At 35.1% G+C, this 22,437-nt stretch overlaps 1 protein-coding gene across 1 annotated transcript; it reads right to left on the reverse strand.

Moving 5' to 3' along the window:
* Window positions 1–4,917: 4,917 nt before the first annotated feature.
* htr1fa (5-hydroxytryptamine (serotonin) receptor 1Fa) lies at window positions 4,918–20,483 on the reverse strand. The gene is made up of 3 exons (XM_079428028.1): window positions 20,383–20,483; window positions 7,224–7,351; window positions 4,918–6,044 (listed from the first exon to the last, which is right to left on the reverse strand). The coding sequence occupies exon 3, from the start codon at window positions 6,040–6,042 to the stop codon at window positions 4,954–4,956; it is 1,089 nt and encodes a 362-aa protein (XP_079284154.1). The 5' UTR covers window positions 6,043–6,044; window positions 7,224–7,351; window positions 20,383–20,483; the 3' UTR covers window positions 4,918–4,953.
* Between the last annotated feature and the right edge of the window lie 1,954 nt (window positions 20,484–22,437).

Raw genomic sequence — 22,437 nt, forward strand, 5'->3', positions numbered from 1 at the left:
TGATTAATTTGTTTCTTACCAACACACTTCACAAGATGTCAATTGATGTTCTGGAGTAGTGTGGATTACTTGATTATTGTGATGTTTTTATCAGCTATTTGGACTCTCATTCTGACGGCACCCATTCAGGATCCATGGTGAGCAAGTGATGTAATGCTACATTTCTCCAAATCTGTTCTGATTAAGAAACAAACTCATCTACATCTGGGATTATATGGGATGATTGTGCACAGTAAAATATTCTTTCTCTAATTCCATCAAGGTACACAATTACAAAACCTGAAGCTCTCTCATATTATTTCTAATTCCTGAAACCCAAATTACTGTAATGTGTTGTTTTATTTGAGGAAGAAAAAATATTCAACCCGTGTTACAGCAGCTCCATGCGCTTACATATAAAAAATAAATGGCCCTAATGAAGACACAGCTGCCTTACATTTGCCTCTCCTGTGAATAATTAAAATAACTACCACGTTTCTGTGTAAAAACCACACAAATAAGGGCTCATTATTCAGGAAGGAACATATGAAAATGAAGAGCATTCTAATCAAACTTTTAATTAAATAGATATTTTTAGGACAATGTAGCCTACAGAACAATATCCAAATGTCTGCATGTCCCAGAGGGCAGTATTATGAGTAGTTATCAGGAAGTGAACACAACATCAAAACAGCCTGACCACATTAAGAGCTTTGAATAACACTGGCCTACGAGGGAGGGTGGCACAAAAAAGCCATTACTCCGACAGAACCATGTGGAACAAACATTAATAGTGACCTAGCTGCAGTGTGGGAATGATAGTGCCGTCTGATGTGACGGAGATAGCTTGTTAATCCCAAATTCAAAGTCGTATGTGCAAATCTGACACTTCCTACACCTCAGAAAGCACATTGTGAAGTATGGTGGTGGCAGCCTCTTGCTGAGGGGCTGCTTTTCATCAGCAGGAACTGGACATCTTGTTCAAATACGAGGGAAATGGATGGTGCAAAATACAGAGAAAGGCTGCAAGTGAAGCTCTGCTGAAAACCGAGGTTTATGAGGAGACACTGGTTCAAAAGAGCAAATCAACACTGGAGTAGCTTGTGATAATCTGAGTATGTCGTTCAATGGCGATGGCAATTTTAATGATGAACTGGAGCGATGATGCTCAGTGCTGCTCCATATTTAACGTAGTTAGTAACCGATCAAAATACAGTTTTGATGAAGCAGTTAGATGCAATTTGAATATTTTAATACATATTAATACACCAACAAAATCAGCTGGTGTTTAACAAGCACAAACACATAGGATGTAAATAATGGTGTGATGTGGAGACTTCTGGGAACACTTTTGAGGGATGACTCAAACAAAACACTGAATCAGTTTAATGAACCTGCCAATTGAAATGAACTGTCAAAACAAAATTCTCTAAAATGATTGTGACTTGCAGCTCTACGCAGTGAACTGGAGTCATTTAGTTTGACATATTAACAGCGATAGAGTCTGAATATGTATATTTCTGTATATGATCTGTATACGAGTAATTGTATAATGTTTAAAGGAACTATTACTGTATGAGATGAAGCGACTCATAAAAAGAAGGATTTGATGACAATATAGAGGTAAAAGGGACGACAGGTTATGGCATCAGTTTTAATTGAATACAAGAAAAATATGAGTATAAAATGAGTATATAATGCTACAACGAAAATCTTTCATTTGTTTAAAATTGAGAATTTTGTGCTTATAATTCAGGATCTGGTGTGTCACATTATATAATAATCGGTACGATCAACATAGTTTATATTATGCAAAACATTTATTAACATGAACATCAGTTACATTATGAGTATCAGTACAAATCTTGGGCCCTTATCAGATCATCAGTTTCTATGAGATTTTATATGAATTCATTCTCTGTTCACATCTTTGGTCTCACTGTAACTCGGAGAAACACACATAAGTCTTTACCAAAGAAATAAACAAATGCACAACATATTTGCCTAGCAAATTTACCTCAGATGCCCAAAAGCAAGTATCTAATAAGCATTTCCATTGTTTGTGTAATGTACAGTTCCAATGAAACGTCTGAACACTCCTTCCTGTAAAACTATGAAATAATAGGAAGATTTTTTTTTAAGATTATGAGAAATATACATACTTCCAGTCAAACCCTTGGACACACTGGACTGAATCATTCTAATTGAATGCAAGTGCAATATTCCCATCTAAATACAGTATATTACATGTCCTATTTTGGCCCTTCACATGGCTGAATATTTATTAAATGGGCTGTAAACTGAATTTGGTTACATTTTACAATCATTTGTTAACATTAGTTAACTGAATTAATTGAACAAACGGTGAAAAATAAGCACTTGATGTTAATTACAGTACATTAAAAACAAAAGTTGTTTATGGTAATATTATTCAATGCACTGTAAAAAAAGTTGAGCCAACTTTAAATTTTAAGGCAACCAGCTTCAGCAGATTTTTGAGTTCTCAACTTTTTGTTGTATAAACTTGAAACAACAAGTTGAGAAAACTCAAAAATCTGCTGAAGCTGGTTGCCTTAAAATTTTAAGTTGGCTCAACTTTTTTTTTTACAGTGTGGACCTGAGCTAACATGAACTAACAATGAATATTAACCAAGATTAATAAATACTGTAACACATCTGGCTCATTGTTAACATTAGTTAATGCATTAACTAATGTCAACTAACAAGGCTTTTTTTGTAAATATTATCTTGAATTTCTACGGAAGCGTATTGCATTCACTTGAGAAAAAAAAATTACTCTGTTTTTCTGAATTAACGAGTTAATTATCTCAGAATTACGAGATAATTTTTCATGAAAAAAAGTTTTTGCTGTTTTTCTGAATTAACGAGTTAATTATCTCAGAATTACGAGATAATTAAGTCATTAATTCAGAAAAACAGAGCAAAAACTTTTTTTTCATTAAAAATTATCTCGTAATTCTGAGATAATTAACTCGTTAATTCAGAAAAACAGAGCAAAAACTTTTTTTTTTCATTAAAAATTCTCTCGTAATTCTGAGATAAGTCGTTAATTCAGAAAAACAGAGCAAAAACTTTTTTCATGAAAAATTATCTTGTAATTCTGAGATAATTAAGTCATTAATTCAGATAAAACAGAGCAAAAACTTTTTTTAATGAAAAATTTTCTCGTAATTCTGAGATAATTAACTCGTTAATTCAGAAAAACAGAGCAAAAACTTTTTTTCATGAAAAATTATCTCGTAATTATGAGATAATTAAGTCATTAATTCAGAAAAACAGAGCAAAAACTTTTTTTGTCATTAAAAATGATCTCGCAATTCTGAGATAATTAACTCGTTAATTCAAAAAAACAAAGTAGATTTTTTTTCCTCAAGTGAATGCAATACGCTTCCGTAAATTTCTTCCTCTTATGAAAAATAGTATGATTTTCACATACAAACCTTAAGGTTGGTTTGAAATCTATAATGTTAAACCCCACAAAAATATAGTTCAGCTCTTACTAATCTAGTTGCATATACAGATTTCTATCTAAATATAAGACATTTGTGATAATGTATGAAAATTGACAGTTACTTTTCTGCCTCATCAGAATTATTTAAGTGTAATTTTATATTACACTCGAAAAAGGTTTTTTATCTTGTTGCTTTGTTCAATTTAAGTTGATTCAATTTTGTTGTTGAATGGAATCCATTTAAATTGGATTACATGAATCACTTTCATATAATAAAATGTTATAAAATCTTTTAATTTAGATTAGTACTCTACTGAATTAAAATATGAATATTTGCTTAGTTGCTACTGTATGCCAGAAAAAAAATTAAGTAAAATCAGTCAAATATTATTGATATTGTTTACTGGGCAATAAATGTATAATTAAATTATCACATTCACTGTATCAATGACACCTTAAAATAAAGTGTAAATAAAATAAAGGCCTGTTCACATCAACAGCGATAACTATAATAATATTGATAATGATAACACAATAATGTTCTGTTTATTATAAGCACATGCTGCAGTTTTGAGCAGCATAGATTCTCATTCTCAGTGTTTTTATTATTCATCAGCTGGAAAAAAGCATTCTGAAAGTGATTCCAACATTATCATTGCTTTGTGTTGTTATCATTACAGCTGTGTCGACAAATCTTAATCGTTAACATCCTTGGTGTGAACAGGCCTTTTCTATTTACTGCTATAGATCAAAAGCCAATGTTCGATAACTAAGATGTAAACTAATATTGTTTTAAAGTTGAGTAAATTCTTCAGACAATTAACGTGGTCTGATTTGTTGCCTAACAAAGTGCCTTTGAACAAGACTACAGCAAATTCATTCAAACTTTGTTGTTGAGAAGTAATCTAATTGTTCCAACAACAACAAAAAAAATTAAAAAACGTAAAAGACTAAGGGCCAGATTTACTATCAGCTTTCGACAGCGCAAACCCTCCTTTGGTGTTAAAAAACTACGGTCAGGATTTACAAAAAACAGTGGGAAATTAGCACTGAAAAAGCATGGACAGTTATTTTTGCGAATCACCTTATTGAATATGCATTTGTAGGAGTTTCCCTTTTGATCGGTAAATTTGTGGGAGGAGAGTATTTAAATGAATCACGCAACGTGATTTACTAAGATTTGCGCTCGTCCATTCTCTGGTATTTGCGCCATTATTGAATGCCCCAAAACAGCATGTCTTAAAGTAGGCGGTAATTGGTGCTGCTCTTGGTAGATTGCGCTGGTCATTGTGGAAATGAGATGTTGCGTCTCTTCTTTAATGTGCACCTCGTCAGTAAATCACCTGCAGAATTTCCCCCTCCCATCTGCGCTCAAACGCTAATTTGCCCTGTTTAGTAAATCTGGCCCTAAATTGAGTTGTGCAGAATAATAATTTAATTAAGTTCTTTGAATGTTGTATTTTTTTGAGTGTAATAGTTTCAGTTCACTTGACGCAATCCCTTCATTGGCGTTCGAGATAATTCTTGCACTTGATCAACTTCTGAAAAGCCCTTTTGAAATCCTCATTAAAGATGGTGTAAATCAGCGGGTTGATGAGAGAGTTCAGATAGCCCAGCCAAATCAGAAAGTTGGTCATCTCAGGAGAGAGACTGCAGGATTCACAGATGTTAACAATCACCTCATGGATGAAGAACGGCAGCCAGCAGATGACAAAAGCCCCCAGAATGAGTCCCAGAGTGGTGGCGGCCTTCCTTTCACGCGTGCTGGAGATGCGACGTCTCTTGACAGACCGCTCTCTGCGAGACCGAGACTTTGGGCTTTTCACAGTGATGCGTGCCCTGTCGCCTTCGGTAGAGGGTTCAGACACCGATTTCTCCGGAGGACTCAGAGTGTCTGGGGTCGTCGGCTCTCTGTCGCTGCACTTGGGAAGCATGTGTCCGTTCATCTCCGGCTTGTTGAGGCAGCTGGCTCTCCTGTTGTAAAGAGTCTTCGCTGCTCGGTAGATCTTGTAGTAGAGAATGAGAATGAGTACTAGCGGGATATAAAAAGCCCCGAATGTGGAGTAAAGCGCGGAGCCGATGCTGTCGTGCTTAATGATGCACGTGTTTTCTTCCTGACGTCTCAACAGCATTGGCGGCAGAGAGACAACTATGGAGAGGAGCCACACCACGCTGATCATGATGGCGGCCCGTAGAGATGTCCTCTTTCTCGAATACTCCACGGCATCCGTAATGGCGCGGTATCGGTCCACAGCGATGGCCGCAAGGTGCAGAATGGAGCACGTGCAGCAGGTTATGTCCACGATTAACCAGATGTTGCACATGACTTCACCCATGACCCACGTGTCCATCACAATGTAGACAATGCTGAAGGGCATGACTAATACGGCCACCAAAAGGTCGGTCACGGCCAGTGAGCAGATGAGATAGTTTGCGGGATGGTGCAGCTTGCGTGTGACAATGATGGCTGTAATGACCAAGCAGTTCATGGCCGTCGTTAGCACAGCAAGAAACGAAAGCGTGAGGGAGAGCATTATCACGTCCCATGCGTTTTTGCTAGGTCCGTCTGCATACGTTTCGTTTGAATCCATGTCTAGGATAGAATACGACAAGCAGAATCACTGAGGTGGCTTATAATGGTGCAACTAAATTAAAGCAATAGTTCATCCAAAAATTTAAAGTTACAGAAAATTAACTCAAACTTATCTACAACTTGGGTGGACTAAGGATGTTTCTTCATCTGAAAAGATTTGAAGAAATTTAGTGTTTCATCACTTGCTCATCAATGGATCCTCTTCAGTGAATGGGTGCCGTCAGAATGAGAGTCCAAACATTACAATAATCCACAAGTAATCCACACCACTCCAGTCCATCAATTAACGTCTTGTGAAGTGAAAAGCTGCGTGCTTGTAAGAACTTCAAACCATTGCTTCCAGTTTACAAGCAGAAACAGTCCAAAACAGATCTAAATAAACATGTTGTTGGATGCACTTTTCACTGGAGGAAGCATTATTATTGTTATTATGGATTATGGTATTTTGGCCAGAAGCGACATTCTAAAATTTAAACACTTTAGTGACTGATTTGTTTCTTACAAACATGTAGCCTTTCACTTCAGACATTAACTGATGGACTTGAGTGGTGTGGATTAATTGTGAATTATTGTGATGTTTTTATCAGCTGTTTGGCTGATGGCACCCATTCACTGCAGAGGATCCACTGGAGAGCAAGTGATGTAATGCTAAATTTCTCCAAATCCATTCAGATTCTAGTAAATTTCACAAATAATTAAAAAGAAATGGCAAGTAATATACTGAATTAAACATGAATTGAGAAATAGCATTTATTGTAATATAAATTAAAATAATGCTTGTTTTATTTTTTTATTTTACAGTGTAGTTACTAAGACTGAAATGTAGCATGTAGCAACACTAAAGTCTGCTTCACAAACACCTTATTTTACAATATATTTTAAATGTAATAAGCAGAAAGCTTGAAATGTAACAAAGAGCACACACTTTCTTTTATATTGTGTTTGCTTAGCATGCAACCGCAAACAAATGACTTTTAATGACTGACCAGTTCCTACATTATCAGTTTGAATCATCATACACTCCATTTTTATCCAAATAGAACAATCTAATGGCCTTCGTGGGCATTACATAATGTGGACATTTCTTGAGTGTGCTCAGTTTGTTTCACTGGGGAACACTTCCGAGTTCACCTGGTTGACTCTATTGAAATATCATGCAGTGCTTTTCACTGTTCATACCTGTACAAGTGCTGCTTATTCATCTGACAGCTTGTGTCTGTGTGCATTAAGCGAGCTGCACGTCATCACAGCATTGTGTTCAGAGATCTTGACCGAGGTGGTCCATGCCATCATTTGCCACAAATCATCTGAAAGGGAAGAAGATCAAAAAGAGTGTTAATGTCAAAGGGAAGTTTGTCAGATTGTGCTTGCAGAGCACGGGAGAGAATAGATGTTGTGACTGCTGCTGAGACCATTGATTAAAGAGGAATATCATTTTCTGATTCGCTCTCTTTTAAAAGGAAACTGAGCCAGAGAAAGCCCCATAGACCAGACAAAAGAGCTCACCGGATGCTTTCTCTTCAGTACAGCGATGAATTTGACCAACTTGCTTATTTTCATTACATCAGATATCAGGCGTTTATGACTGTCCCTTGAACCCGTGTCACGTTTGGCGTCTTTTTCACAATCTGCTACCGTCAGCATAGCACACAGCCTATATAAATGTATAAACTATTAGTCAAAAGTTTAGAATAATTAGGATTGTTTAATGTTTTTGAAAGACGTCTCTTATGCTTACCATGGCTATTTATCATTTATTTGATTCAGATAAAATACAGTAATATTATTATATACTAATTACTAATTTAAAATAACTGTTTGCATTTTATATATTTAAATTTAATATTTTAAAATGTAATGTATTCCTGTGAAGCAAAGCTGAATTTTCAGCATAATTAATTCTATCTACAGTGTCATGATCCTTTAGAAATCAATCTAATATGCTGATTTTCTGCTATAATCATTGTTGAAAACAGTTGAGCTGCTTATTATGTTTGTTCAAATTGCTAATTATTTGATTAATAGAATATAAAATATATTATAATACACACACATGCACTTTGTATATCTATGCAATGAGCTTAAAAGTGTGAGAGTGAGTAATAAAAACGGTTGTACTGATGTGCACTTCATTACACGCTTACAGTGTGTCTGTGTGTTAGTGCTGGCTGTGAGAATATGGTTGTCATAGAGACTCACAGGGACAGGCTTGCTGAGGAAAAAGCCAAAGCTATACAACAAAAATTGATTTTAAACACTCTACAAGCTCTTTCTCTGCTAGCACGATGACGTTAGTGTATTAGTCAGGTTGGTTTTGATGTAAGGTCAGTTTATCTGAAGAACAGATCAAATCATGTTATTTGTCTCTGTATGGGAAGGATTACTTCCGTGTCTGGCAGATTAGATTATAATTTGGAGAAATGTTTTTGAAAAAAAAAATATCATATGTCTGATTCAATCTATTGTCATTTTCCATTGCAGCCCCAGAGTAATTAGTCACATGATATTTACAATGGAGATTATTTTAATTCACATACTCCTGGGTGGTGCATGTGCCAGCCAAGCAACTGCCATTGAGATGAATTGGAACGTTAATGGATATCTGTCTCTGGCTATTTTAGTGGCAGGTGCTATTAGAGGGAGAGACACGCTCATACTAAGTAGCATTTTATTTGACAAAATGCATCCGAATGCTAAATGCATCATTCATTTTTTTTCTCAAAATAAAAAGACTGCAAAATCTTAAATGTGCATATGAACACTAGCATCTTTACTATAGATGATTACAAAACCTAGAGTAAAAGACTAGGGTAAACGTACCTATTAAGCTCACCAAAATCTACATTGAGACATTTTTAGCGCACAAAATATTGGTTTCAGTACAAAAATACTTAATTTTATTTTAAATGACAAAAGCATTTCAATTAAGATACACATCATTAAATTAAAAAAGTCTGGCTGTACTTAATGGGTACATTTTTGTACCCTTTAAGCACACCCCTGTTCCCATTAGGCTCACATCATGTTTTATTAAAAATTATTGTTTATTTTAAGGAAAATTTGTAAAGAATAATTGTAAAAATATATATTTTTTGAAGGTACATATTCGATCACAAAAAAAAAACAGAACACTAAAATAAGGCATTCAATTTGATGAGTTATATATTCATAGTGAAGTGTCCTTTAAGTGTCATCACATCTAGACTAGTCCACGTTCAGCTAAATAACACATTCAAAAATCAGATAAAACAAACCAATAAACTTTTAATTCATGGGGATGAACACAGAAACTAGCTTCATTATGAAGCCTCTTTTTAAATGGATGTAAGGTTATCTATAGTCTCTTAAGGCTGGAGAACACTACATGATTTGTGCCCTGATTTTCCACAGATTTACAGTCTGGAGAAGATGATGCTAGCTGCCAAAGATCAGAGCCAGTCTGCAGATTTGAGTTGACAGAATCCATAGCAAATCGATTAACTTAACTTAAAGTGGCAACCATCAGTTAATATGTAAATCTGTTTATGAAGTATTTACATAAACGTTCAGTGTGGAAGAGCTTAAAGAGAGCACACTGAGCTTAATGGGACCAGCAACAATTTTTAATACATTTCATGTAATATTTATTAAAATGACAGGATTTGTGCTAAATAAATAGTCTAGGTCATGTATTAAGTTCATATATATTTTAATATGAACAACTATTATTAACAATATCTATGAAATTATACTTTTTCATATTGATGTCACACAGAAGCTGTGATTTTCATAGTAGTGCACTCTTTAAGCTCACCTTGCAATAATATGAAATCTTAAAAAAATTACAGCACTGTAAAACCACAGACCAGCAATAAACTGGTAATTTATAATATTATAGATGTAAAACTACAATCCAGTAATATGTTAGCGTAGCACACAATCTTGTACAGCTAGTCAGCTAACTGTATTCTGTAGCATCTGCGCTATGTTGCTAAAACTATCTTTTGGATCTAATGTAATTATTTCCCACATCCAAATTCCAGGTTACAATATGCAAAAGTCTGAACATGAATCTCTTAATTTTACAATAAGTAGTGAAACTTACCCAAAATAAAGGCTTAAATATAAAAAAACGCACATTTACAGATTATATTTAGAATGTAATAAGTAGTGTAACTATTTCAAATACTTTATTAAATTAATATACCTGATTACATTTCTAAATGTCTAATGAAGGTTTTCAACTGTTAATCATTTAAAACATTTAAACCAGGCAGGGTTAACCTTACAGTAGTTCTCAACACTGATTACTGTCAGACTTTCAAAATCCTTCTTCACTTGATTTAAGATTATACAAATTTCATCTGAAAGCACAGCCACCACAAAATCAGACTTTAGCACCACTTTTTACTTTGAGACCATTCTGGGATTAGCCTAAATATAGATTTAAAATCAGAAGATATAGTTTAATAGCTATGATACTGTTTTGAAATCAAATCTTTGCATTGCTATGACAGGAAACACTGGCATCTATCAATGCCTTGGAAAAAAACAGTTAATCTTAAAAAATAAAGCATATAGGCCTACATATTTCCCACAGGAAATAAAACAGTTATCAAAAAAATCATGTGTCCTATTCTGTGTCCTAAACTCCTGAAACATTGGTCTCTCATATTTTAGAGCAGTCGAAGCAATTTGGGAAAGAAATCAGTCATATGTTTATGTGTGAAAATATTCAAATGTAACCCCTTTTGTAATAATTTTCATAATTTAATTACGCAATTCCGTTACATGTAACTAGTTACTCCCCAACACTGCTACTAACTCTAACACTAACCTAAAACAGTCTACTAATACTCTAATGAGAATGAATCGTCACATAGTTACAAAGTTACTCAGTAGAATGTCTGAAGACTATCGAAATAAATATTTGTTAACATTGTGAGAATACAAGAAATTCCACCCGAGTCTTCTTGCATTTTTACCATTTTGCATTTTAAACCTCTGCTTTTGTGCTTCCTAACTTCAATAGTTCTTCTCTACAGAACAAACTTTCTTTTACTGTCTGCTGTTCACTGTCTCACCCCACATGCTCTGCTCGCTCTCGTGTGGAGATTCTCTTGGGTACACTGACATCACCAGAAATAATACAAAAAGGCATAAGAACTTTATTGAAGAATGTTGCAATATTTATGCAGTGGAACTTCCTGAAACTGTCTAACATTTTGACTTTTATTCCTGAAATCAACAGATACACTGTAAAAACTCCTGTTTAATATAAACTAATATATATATATATATATATATATATATATATATATATATATATATATATACATATACACGTGTGTGTATGTGTGTGTGTGTGTGTGTGTGTGTGTATGTATGTATATACACTGTCCATCCAAAAAAAAAGTCACCACCTGGCTTTAACTAAGCAAGCAGGTAAGAGCCCCCCATTAGATAATAACTACATGGATGATTAGGTTTAAGCTGGCAACAAGTTATTTAACCCTAACTGATGCAGTGAGTAGATTCTCATTTCTTAAACAACCATGTCGGAAGACACATCCTGTGGTTGTGGAAAAGATGTTAATCTGTTTCAGAAGGGTCAAATTATTGGCATGCTTCAAGCAAAGAAAACATCTAAGGAGATTGCTGAAACTACTAAAATTGGGTTAAGAACTGTCCAACGCATTATTAAAAACCGGAAGGATAGTGGGGAACCATCATCTTCGAGGAAGAAATGTGGTTGGGAAAAAATCTTGAATGATCGTGATCGGTGATCACTTAAACATTTGGTGAAATCAAATCGTAAAAAAAACAACAGTAGAACTCACGGCTATGTTTAATAGTGAAACTAAGAGCATTTCCACATGCACAGTGTGAAGTGAACTCAAGGGATTGGGACTAAATAGCTGTGTAGCCTTAAGAAAACCACTTATCAGTGAGGCTAATCAGAAAAAAGGTTTCAATTTGCTAGGGAGCATAAAGATTGGACTCTGGAGTAATGGAAGATGGTCATGTGGTTTGATGAGTCCAGATTTACCCTGTTCCAGAGTGATGGGAGCATTAGGGTATGAAGAGAGGCGGATGAAGTGATGCACCCATCATGCCAAGTGCCTACCGTACAAGCCTGTGGGGACAGTGGTATGATCTGGGGTTGATGCAGTTGGTCAGTTCTAGGTTCAGCAACGTTATGTGTCCAAAGAATGAGGTCAGCTGACTACCTGAATATACTGAATGACCAGGTTATTCCATCAATGGATTTTTTCTTCCGATGGCATGGGTATATTCCAAGATGACAATGCCAGGATTCATCGGACTCAAATTGTGAAAGGAGCATGAGACATCATTTTCACACATGGATTGGCCATCACAGAGTCCAGACCTTAACCCCATTGAGAATCTTTGGGATGTGCTGGAGAAGACTTTGTGCAGTGGTCCGACTCTCCCATCATCAATACAAGATCTTGGAGAAAAATTCTCATTTTTCCATGATCTGTGACTAATAAACATGCATAAACAGCAACAGATTCACCCACACAAACACAAAATTCTATCAGTGCGTCTTTTAAGGATGCCAAACATACGGCCAGACACAGGAACAGTTTCTTCCCTCGGGCAATCCATCTCATGGACACTTGACAATAACGTGGAACACTCAACACACAACACTATTATACATCATTTATTCATCACACCTACTTATTTACATTTCAATTTTGCACATATCATACCTGTACATACATAATTGTCTATATTATATATTGTGTTTTTGCTTTTTTTTGTACTAAATTGCCTATTTTGTATATTATTCTTTTTATTATCTGTGTCCTGTTGCTGTCTTTCTGTTACACTGTGGAGCTTCTGTCACTATAACAAATTCCTTGTATGTGCAAACATCCCTGGCATTCATTCTCATTCATTCTCCAAGTGTAACCTGACTATGTAATTTAATGGACTAAATGAACTGCGTGACCCAAAGCGCAGCTACACTCTAATGCATTTCATACACAAAATGACAAGCGCCAGTAGCATTTAGTTCAACCTATTTGATGGATGAAATGCATATCTCATTCAATGAATACGCATTTTGTGATATGCTGCAACCATTTATTGTTCTGTTAAATCGAATATAATTTTACTCCAGCAATTTCTACAGCATAGATTTCTAATTCAATTATCAGACTTCACACACCAGGTCACAAACATTTAACACTTTTAATTAAAAGCAAAGTTCTCAGAAACGTAAAATTAGGCATTTTTTTATATATATATATATTTTTTTTAAATAAACAATGTTCAGTGGTCTTGTCATGATGATTCAGAAGACATACTGGACATATATTCATTGAGGAGAACTTGTTAATTGCTATAAAACAAGTGCACAAGTCTAGATAAGAGAGGATACCAATTAAAAAGTGTCTGATTAGTTAGAATAATAAGCAAGTGTAGGAATAATTAAAACAAACATCTGGCACACAAAATGATTGACAAAGACTTCAATGTCTCAAAAAATGTAATAAGAGGAAAACATGTAAACAAGGATGAAGTAATGAATAAAAATTGGAACATCTGACATGAAACCTTACCTTGAAGATAAGTTGTTCTCAACACACATTTAGCCTATATTTATAGCCTAGATTTATTTGCAGTCTGTGAATATTAGGGCAGCCTTTAGCTTGCTTTTTATAAAATATTACCAATATAAGATTTTCTATTATATATTTTTTTTATAGTTCACAATATTTGCAAGCTCAAAACATATGTCACTATTAAAAACCAGTAAAAATAAATAAAATAAAATGTATTTAGTAATTGAAATAAACCAGAAAAATATAAGTATCAGAGGAACATAAGTATTGGAACAGTAAAGACAAAATTGCTGGCTGTGGAGTCAAGACAGAATGTCACATTTTATTATTAGCCGTTTCAACACATACATGTTTTACCAAATAAAAAGAACAGCACTTTTAGAGTTCATCCCACTCATTGATGTGAGCATAAGTATTGGGACAGTTGAACATAAGGCAGATATAAAAGATTAAAAGCTATTATTTAGTTGCAGATCCCTTGCACACAATCACAGCAGTGAGTCTGTGACCCATAGACATCACCAGACTCTTGGTCTCATCCTTTGAAATACTTTTCCCAGCCTTTAATGCAGCCAATTACAATTGTTGCTTGTTTTGGGGAGTTTCTGCCTTTACTCTCCTCTCCAGCTGGTGAAATTCATGTTCAATCGGATTTAAATCTGGAGATTGACTTGGGCAGTCTAAGACTTTCCATTTCTTTGCCCTTATAAATTCCTTGACTGAACTGGCAGGGTGTTTTGGGTCATTGTCCTGATGCAATATGAAGCACTTCCCAATGAATCTGGTGGTATTTTCTTGAATATTGGTAGGCAAGATGTTTTTGTACCCTTCCAAATTCATTCTGCTACTGTCATCATACATTAAGTCATCAGTAAAGTTGAGAGGGCCTGTTCCAGAGGCAGCCATGCATGCCCATGCCATGACACCACCTCCACCATGCTTTACAGATGAGGCTGCAAATTGCTTGCTTTTCTCTCAAAGTCAGCTCCCTCGTCTTCATCCTGGTTTGTGTATGTCATCATCGATTGCAAGATTCAGAATACAGAAGTAATGGATATAACTGATTCGACTGCTTTTAATATCTGAAGAATTAATGCAACAGGACACAGCTGATCACTTAGAAAGACCTGTGAGGCAACTGTTCCAATACTTATGCTCACATCAGATAGAGGGATGGAACTCTAAAAGTGCTGAACTTCTTAGCTGGTAAAACATCTGTGTTGAATCACCCAATAATAAAATGTGACATTCTGTAGTTTTGTCTCATTTTCATCTTTTAATCATATATTTGTAAATGTCTTGACTCCACAGCCAACAGATACATTTTGTCTTTACTGTTCCAATACTTTTGGAGGGCACTGTATATGACTCTGGACCATAAAACCAGTCATAAGGGTCAATTTCATGAAGACATCTGAAAGCTTAATAAATAAGCTTTCCATTGATGTGTGGTTAGTTAGGATACGACAATATATAGCCGAGATACAACTATTTGAAAATCTGGAATCTGAGGGTGCAAACAAATCTAAATATTGAGAAAATCGTCTTTAAAGTTGTCCAAATGAAGTTCTAAGCAATGCATATAACTAATAAAAAATTAAGTTTTGATTTATTTACAGTAGGACATTTACAAAATATCCTCATGGAACATGATCTGTACTTAATTTGCTAATGTGTTTTGGCATAAAAGAAAAATCGATCATTTTTGACCCGATTTTGTTGGTTATTGCTACAAATATACCTGTGCTATGGTTTTGTGGTCCAGGGTCACATATATAAGACAAAAATTAATAAACGTGACAAAAGCACAATAACAAAAAAAAAAAAAAATACTAAAACCTAAATGAGCTTAAAAAAAAAATAAAAAATTATATATATAAAAATATAAGAATAAAAGCTAATTCAAAATATTAATAAATGCTATAATAGTATATAAATAATACTAAAATAACACTGTCGTTACTTTAGAATACAATATATTAAACTATTTTAGATTAAGCATAAGCAAAACATTTCACAAAACGTTTGTTGAGTTTGAAATTATACATCAGTAGATATAATGATTAAAGGATAAAAAGGTATTATGACAACTCCAGGTAGCCAAATAGGCCTATTGTGTCCACATTTAATGTGATGAGCTACACCTGTGTAAACCTGAGGAGAACTTCATACATCCAGAAAAAAATCACATGCTGTTGAGTAAATGCAAAAATGCTGCATATTTTTCCGAAATAATCTGCCCATATTTTGCCAATAATATAAAACAGCATTTTCAGCTGCCTTTGTAGCAAACTGTAGCTAATTGTCACTAAGTTGTAAAACTCTGGCAAAGACTTAAGACTAAAACTGAAAAACATGCTTATCATATCTTTATATTAAAATTGGCAGTGTATTGCATTTACATGATCAGTGCTGCTTAAATGACAAGCACCTCAAATAACAGCTGGAAATACCCATAGGCAAATCAGTCTAGTATTATTCTAAGTGATTCAGCAATACTGTACCTTTATGCAACATCCATCAATATTTAACATCAACTGTATAAACCTTCACATTTGTAAGATGGTAAGTTATGAATGAAGTTCACGATGCACCACCTGTTGATGTCTCTCCAATCCAGAAAGAGCTCTAATTGCATTTTGAGCGAGGTGCTTCTCAGGACTGGGTCTGAAAATGACATGCTTGATGAGAGTGCTTAATACATACTTCCTTTTCACAACAGGTGCTAATGAAAAAAGATAACAGTGCCACTTGGCGTAATATAACGAGTGATGTCATCAGAGCCAGGGCAGTATCAAATCTGACTGAACCGAGAATAATTACACTTACATAAAGTGTGAAAAAAGGAGCATATGAGAAAATGATGAACTAAGAAACTGATTGAGAAGACTTGAAAGCAGGGATGCATGCTTCATTTCTGCTGTCAATTACATTCTGCATATCTTGCTATGACAAGAGAACGGCAGAAATCAGCAGTCATGATGATAACTGCACACGTCGTCATTTTGAACTAAATGGGAATTATGACAAAGATCCAGGCGTTTCAAGGACAAATACTGTATGAGGCAGCACAAATATGAAGTACCCTGAGCATTGTACTGTTGCTTTATAATTTCCTTCACCACTTGAGGGGAACAAAGGGCTTCTTCAAAACATGTGCTTTCTTTGTTGAATGACTTTGGGGTTTGGGGAGATACAGTAGCATGCCCTTCATTAAAATGATAATCTGTCATCATTTACTCAGCCTTATGTATATATTTCAAAATTGCATGATTTTTTTCTTCTGTGGAACATAAAAGGAGGAATGCTTGATCATGTATTCACTACTCTTTTCCATATAATGAAAGTGAATGAGAATTCAGTGCAGACCACCAACCAAGTATAATAAAGCAATCTTCTATATGACTCAAGTCTTCTGATGTCATGTGATAGATTTGTGTGAAGAACAGACCAAAATGTAGCGCTCATTCACACCTTTGCTTGTACAAACTTGCTGCATTGAGACAATACTGTCGCCAATGATGATCGGTCATAACCCTGCTGATGTCAAATCTCATTTGTTAAGGTATCATATTTGAATGAATATGGAAAGCCAACAAGATCTCATGAGCATTTGAGTAGAATGTAAAAAGTGTACAATACTGATGTATTTACAGTATCTAAAATGCATTTGTATTTCATTTAGGGACATATACATAATTACATCATTTTAAACAAGTCTACACTTCAAAATCATAACATGAATAGCATTTGTGCAATTGTTTACTCATTACTTATACAATATGTATATTGTATTCTCCTCTTGTGTTCCAAGGAAGAAAGAAAATCATATGTGTTTCTGTTTGTAATTACATGAGGTTGAGTAAATAATGACTGTTATGTCATTTTGTCAAACCGTCCCTTTAACGACTGCTACACATCTTCAGCTGCGTTTTGATTAAAGCGATTGCAATACTCTGATATGCAGCGTCTGAGATGGGAGAAAAATAGCTGTCTTGCCAGTCTTTGTGTCAAAGGAATAACCATTAAAGGGCCTCCTCTTGAAAGAAGTCCCTGTTTCTTTGTTAGAACAATGTCAAACTTGAGCCGAGGCACTTAAAAATGCAATTAACATTACTCAAAGAGATGCCTGGAGATTGTATGCTATTTCTGTTACATCCGCTGTGTTTCTCAGAAGGCGCTTCATGGGAAAATATGCTTCCTGTTGTCAGTTATGATGCCAGCTGTAGAGAAGGTGTTGGGACAATAAGATATTAAACAGGCCCATTTATTTGGATCAAAGTGATGCGAAGCAGTCGTCTTGCAAATTTCGCCTCTTATGCAAACTTGCCATGAACTAAGACGATGGACGCGGCTGTATTACTCTGTCTTGTCAGAATGGCCATTTCTGGATGCCTTTGGTATTGTATCCAAGAACACAATCCACAATTTGTCCTGTTGTTCACATAAAAGCACAGTTTCCAAGATGTCTCTGGGGAGGCACTTCATTGATTTTAGCCTCGCCAATACCTACACCTACAGCTGTGAAACCACATAAATACATCTGAGCTGTGTGACAAAAGCTCCATTAATCGCTGCTGTGTAATCTTTATCTTCTCAGAGATCAGATCACATTAGATACGATTATTACATGAGATCAGATAACAGCCTAACATTAGAAGTATTTTCTGAGATGAAGGCCTTAAAAAACATTACAAGATACATGATTTCTGGTCACATCTAATCGCTATTAGAGCTCAACAGTGGCCACACACATTTTCACTGGCCTTGTTTGCCCATTTATTGTCTTTATTGGCATGTAAAAAATTCTGCAATAAAGAATCTTTCAACTAAACCATTATAAACTTTGAAAATGTTAAATATGTGAATATTCATGTCTTTACAGACAGTAAAAAAGATACAATCATGGAACCAAACATGTCATATATATATATATATATATATATTTCTTTATACTGGAAAAGCAATACTCAAGAGTATTAATTAATTAATTACGGTTAATTATTAATATGCTTTACACTAAGAATGAATAATTCTATTTAAGAAAAAAAATATTCTTTTATTTTATAGTGGAAATAGAGCATAATCCCTAGAACTAGCCCCTTTACTCTTCTCTGCACAAGATCGTCGAGAAATGCAATATTCACATGAATAATTTCAAAACTGCTCATTGAAAAAACAAGAGCAAACTAGAAAAACAACAAAAAACACTAAGACCGTTCTACCACACACTTCTCTAGACTAAACACACGACTGCATCCAAGTCTTCTCAATACAGAAACTCAGACTTGTGTGAAACGACCAGACAAAGTCCATAAGCCCCCCACTCTAAACCAATGCTGACAAATGCTCCCGAGCGGAGAGTTGCCAGTGCATAACACAGTATCTGTTATTGTTGACAAATGACTCTTGCACAACATATGTTATTGTGCCTCACTGTGTCTGGATGAAGTTCAGAAATTCGTTCTTTTCTCTAAAACGCTGGTGAGATCTACAGGGTTCTAAGGTAGCCTTTCATCTATTGCATGTCACGTAAAAAGAAAAAATGCAAAGATCATATGGTAAAATATCAAGTGAGCAGCCAGTATGCTAATGAAAGAAAACAGTATTCGCCAGTAACATCTATCAAAAATGTGCATGAACCAGAAATCTCCAATAATTGTATAAAAATTAAATACTGACATACACTGTTTAACACTGTATGTTGAGATGGAGGCTTTCCTCTGGATTCTGAAAAAGCCCTTCATTAATCATTTGCATGTCATGGAGATGGATGCTAATGAATGGAAACAAAATTTGCCCATAACCGACCAGTAGCCTATGCTAATGAGACATATAGTGTGGAATTTAGACATGATTATAAATAGTAAAGGACATGCTCATGTGGCCAGAAAAACACCAAATATGGATCTCAATATTCATCATGCACTACTGTCTATATTGTCTCCCATGCAACAATCCAAAATTGTTTAAGTTATATATGCAGCAAAGGGGTGAAGAGGAATATTAGTTATGCAAACCTGATTATTGTATAAATGCATACACACAATACAAAGTATTCAATATTTATGCACACATACACTGCAGTGTTATCTGCTGCATGTAGGTTACTTTGAAATTTATAGGACCAATCCTATAAATGTGCACCACTTGACTGCTAATGACACTTTTTCTGTTACCACTGTTTAATGTTGCCATCCACATACTGTAGGATTGTATCAGAATTTGTGTGATCAATTAATGCATCAGTTATGAATCAGTTCATAGTGGATTTCTATATTCTGTGCATCTGCAAAACACACATCAGTCACCTCATACAGCTATCTGACAAAATTCATTCACAATGACCATCAAACAAATCTTGATATAGACTAATTATGCATGCAATACAGTACATGTTTTTAATCATAAAAACTCCAATGATTCAGATTAAGAATTAGATCATGACAGATTTGATCTGATAAAATCATGCGTCTCGTAAAACTCTTCCGTTCACATGAGACTGGAAACACCGCAAGATAAATGGTGTGCACAGCATCGTTTTTAATTGAATAGCAGGCATATCCGTTTGAGTAAAAAAAAAAAAAAATCCCTGTCTCAATAATCCAGTTTAATTTAGCAGTATTCATTTGACCACAAGCCATTACCAGGCAACAGTGCAAACTTGATACAACTTTATAGGCACCAATGTTAATATCAGAGGAACTTCCAGAAACCTCTTACAGAAACCAGCATAACATAAAAATGAAGTAATGACTTACGCTGTGATGTGATGTGTTGAGATGAAAGCATTCCTGTGGAAGGCTCACGAGACAGATGAATGTCTTTCACAGGTGCACACACGAGCGCTCGTGCTCATACTGACGCACGTGCGCCGTCTAAATGAGCTACTACTCTCTCTCTCTCTCTCTCTCGCAATATTAAATATTCAGGAGGCTTTACTGGTATGTGCTTAAAAAAATTAAAAACGATAGGCGATATAAATATACATATTATTAGAAGTGCACACCCTTTACTGCAATTGAAGTAGCCTACGCAGTTTCCGCGAAATCCGTCCCGACAGATCATTAAGAACAGTTTACCATAATGAAACAGGAAAAAAACAAACGCATAGAGAACAACTAGATTTGGAGGAATTTTTGGGCATCAAAACACAATCTTTACCTTCATGGAATATAGGGTCCATATCAGCATTAGCTAAGTGCAAGCCCAAATGTGCTTTTGCAGTCACCCTTCCTTTGACTTTTCACAAGTTTACATTAATATGTGCCTCAATTTCTAACTGAGACATGTTTGTGTAATGAAACAGGGCTGAACAGCAGTGCACTCTAAGGATAAAGAATAACGCAAAGCATCTTGAGGAGGGAGTATTAAAAAAAAAAAATATTTTACTATAAACTCACCAACTGTCTACAGCAATCATATCACATCATTTTATTATTTAACTTTTTCCTTAGGGTGCTTTTTAGGAGCAAAAACAGCCATAATTTAGTTAACGTGAACATTTTCAATAAATATTTTTAGAGCAAAGCAAGTTTCTGGGTTTAAAGAGTTCTGAAAGTTACAGTGTGTTTCCAAAGAACAATTTAAGTCTTTTATCTCAAAAGATCAAAGGAATTTTAATTCCTCACGATATCACTTTTTTACTTCAGTGAAGATAAATTTGCCTTTGAAATAAAAATGAATGATTTATTATTTGAAGAGGATGTCACCTTCGTGGCCTATAGATGACATAAATAGTTTCCCCATAGTTAAGTGACCAATCTTTTAATCAGACAGTTGCAATGAGAGGAGCTAAAAGTAATTTGCTTGCAAGGTTTACATGATGCATAGTGTAAATTATTTCCTTATGAAGCCGAAACTTAGGAACTCTCGTAACACACATACCATGCACCAAAACAATAAACTTTCTAATCTGACAGGAAGATCTGGGAGAAAGACCATTTGCTTCACCCATCCTTAGGCCCCCTCCTATCCCTCTGGGCATGACATAGAAGGACTCAAGGTGCCAGACTTACAAACTGCATTTATTATATCTTAAGAATTCGTAACCCCTTCATGTTTGTTATCGTTCTAAAGGTCTCTGTGCGATTGGTAAAATGGTCTCAATTTCTCAACAGTCTCTTATTTTATGAGAAAGATAGAAAACTTAAGTAAATTCTGTACTTCTGTTGTGGGCGGTCTCCTTTCAATATCTGATCAACATTGCTTTACACCAGGTGTGACCATTTGTGTGTGAGAACAGCTTCTACAGAGGATTCTCATCCCCCATACACAGATGCAATCTTTTGGGGCCGAGAATAAATATTTACGGCCCTTTTCTTTTGGTAGTATTTAAGGGAAAGTTGCAAATCAGTCATTACAATTCTGTAGCCAGAAAGCCCGTAGTGTCCGTACTATGTATTTTCTAAGGTCAAGTATGCATCTTTTACTCTTAGATTAATCTTTGAGAATTTGATGTTTTGTACTGATATGATTTGGCTATGTAATTGGCATAATACATATTTACCTGACTGATAATAAAATGTTCTATTTGATTTATTCTGAACTCTCCTGAAATCATTATGAGTAGTAAACTGTGAGGAGGCTTTTGTTACCGCAAATCCGTGTCCAGGATAGGTCAAACTGAAGGCTCATGATAGGAGCAGTAGGCACGTCATCGGAGACCTTCTGATTTCTGTCTATCACTGGTGCTAGCAAGTTGTACGGGAAAAAGACTAAGTAAACTACACTTTTTGCCATAAGCAAGCAGTAGGCAGCAGACAATTAGGTATTGGTCTACCTACACCCTCTGACTAATGACCTCTGAGTTTGTG

Source organism: Barbus barbus (genome assembly GCF_936440315.1).
Source record: "Barbus barbus genome assembly, chromosome: 11".
Taxonomy (NCBI): domain Eukaryota; kingdom Metazoa; phylum Chordata; class Actinopteri; order Cypriniformes; family Cyprinidae; genus Barbus; species Barbus barbus.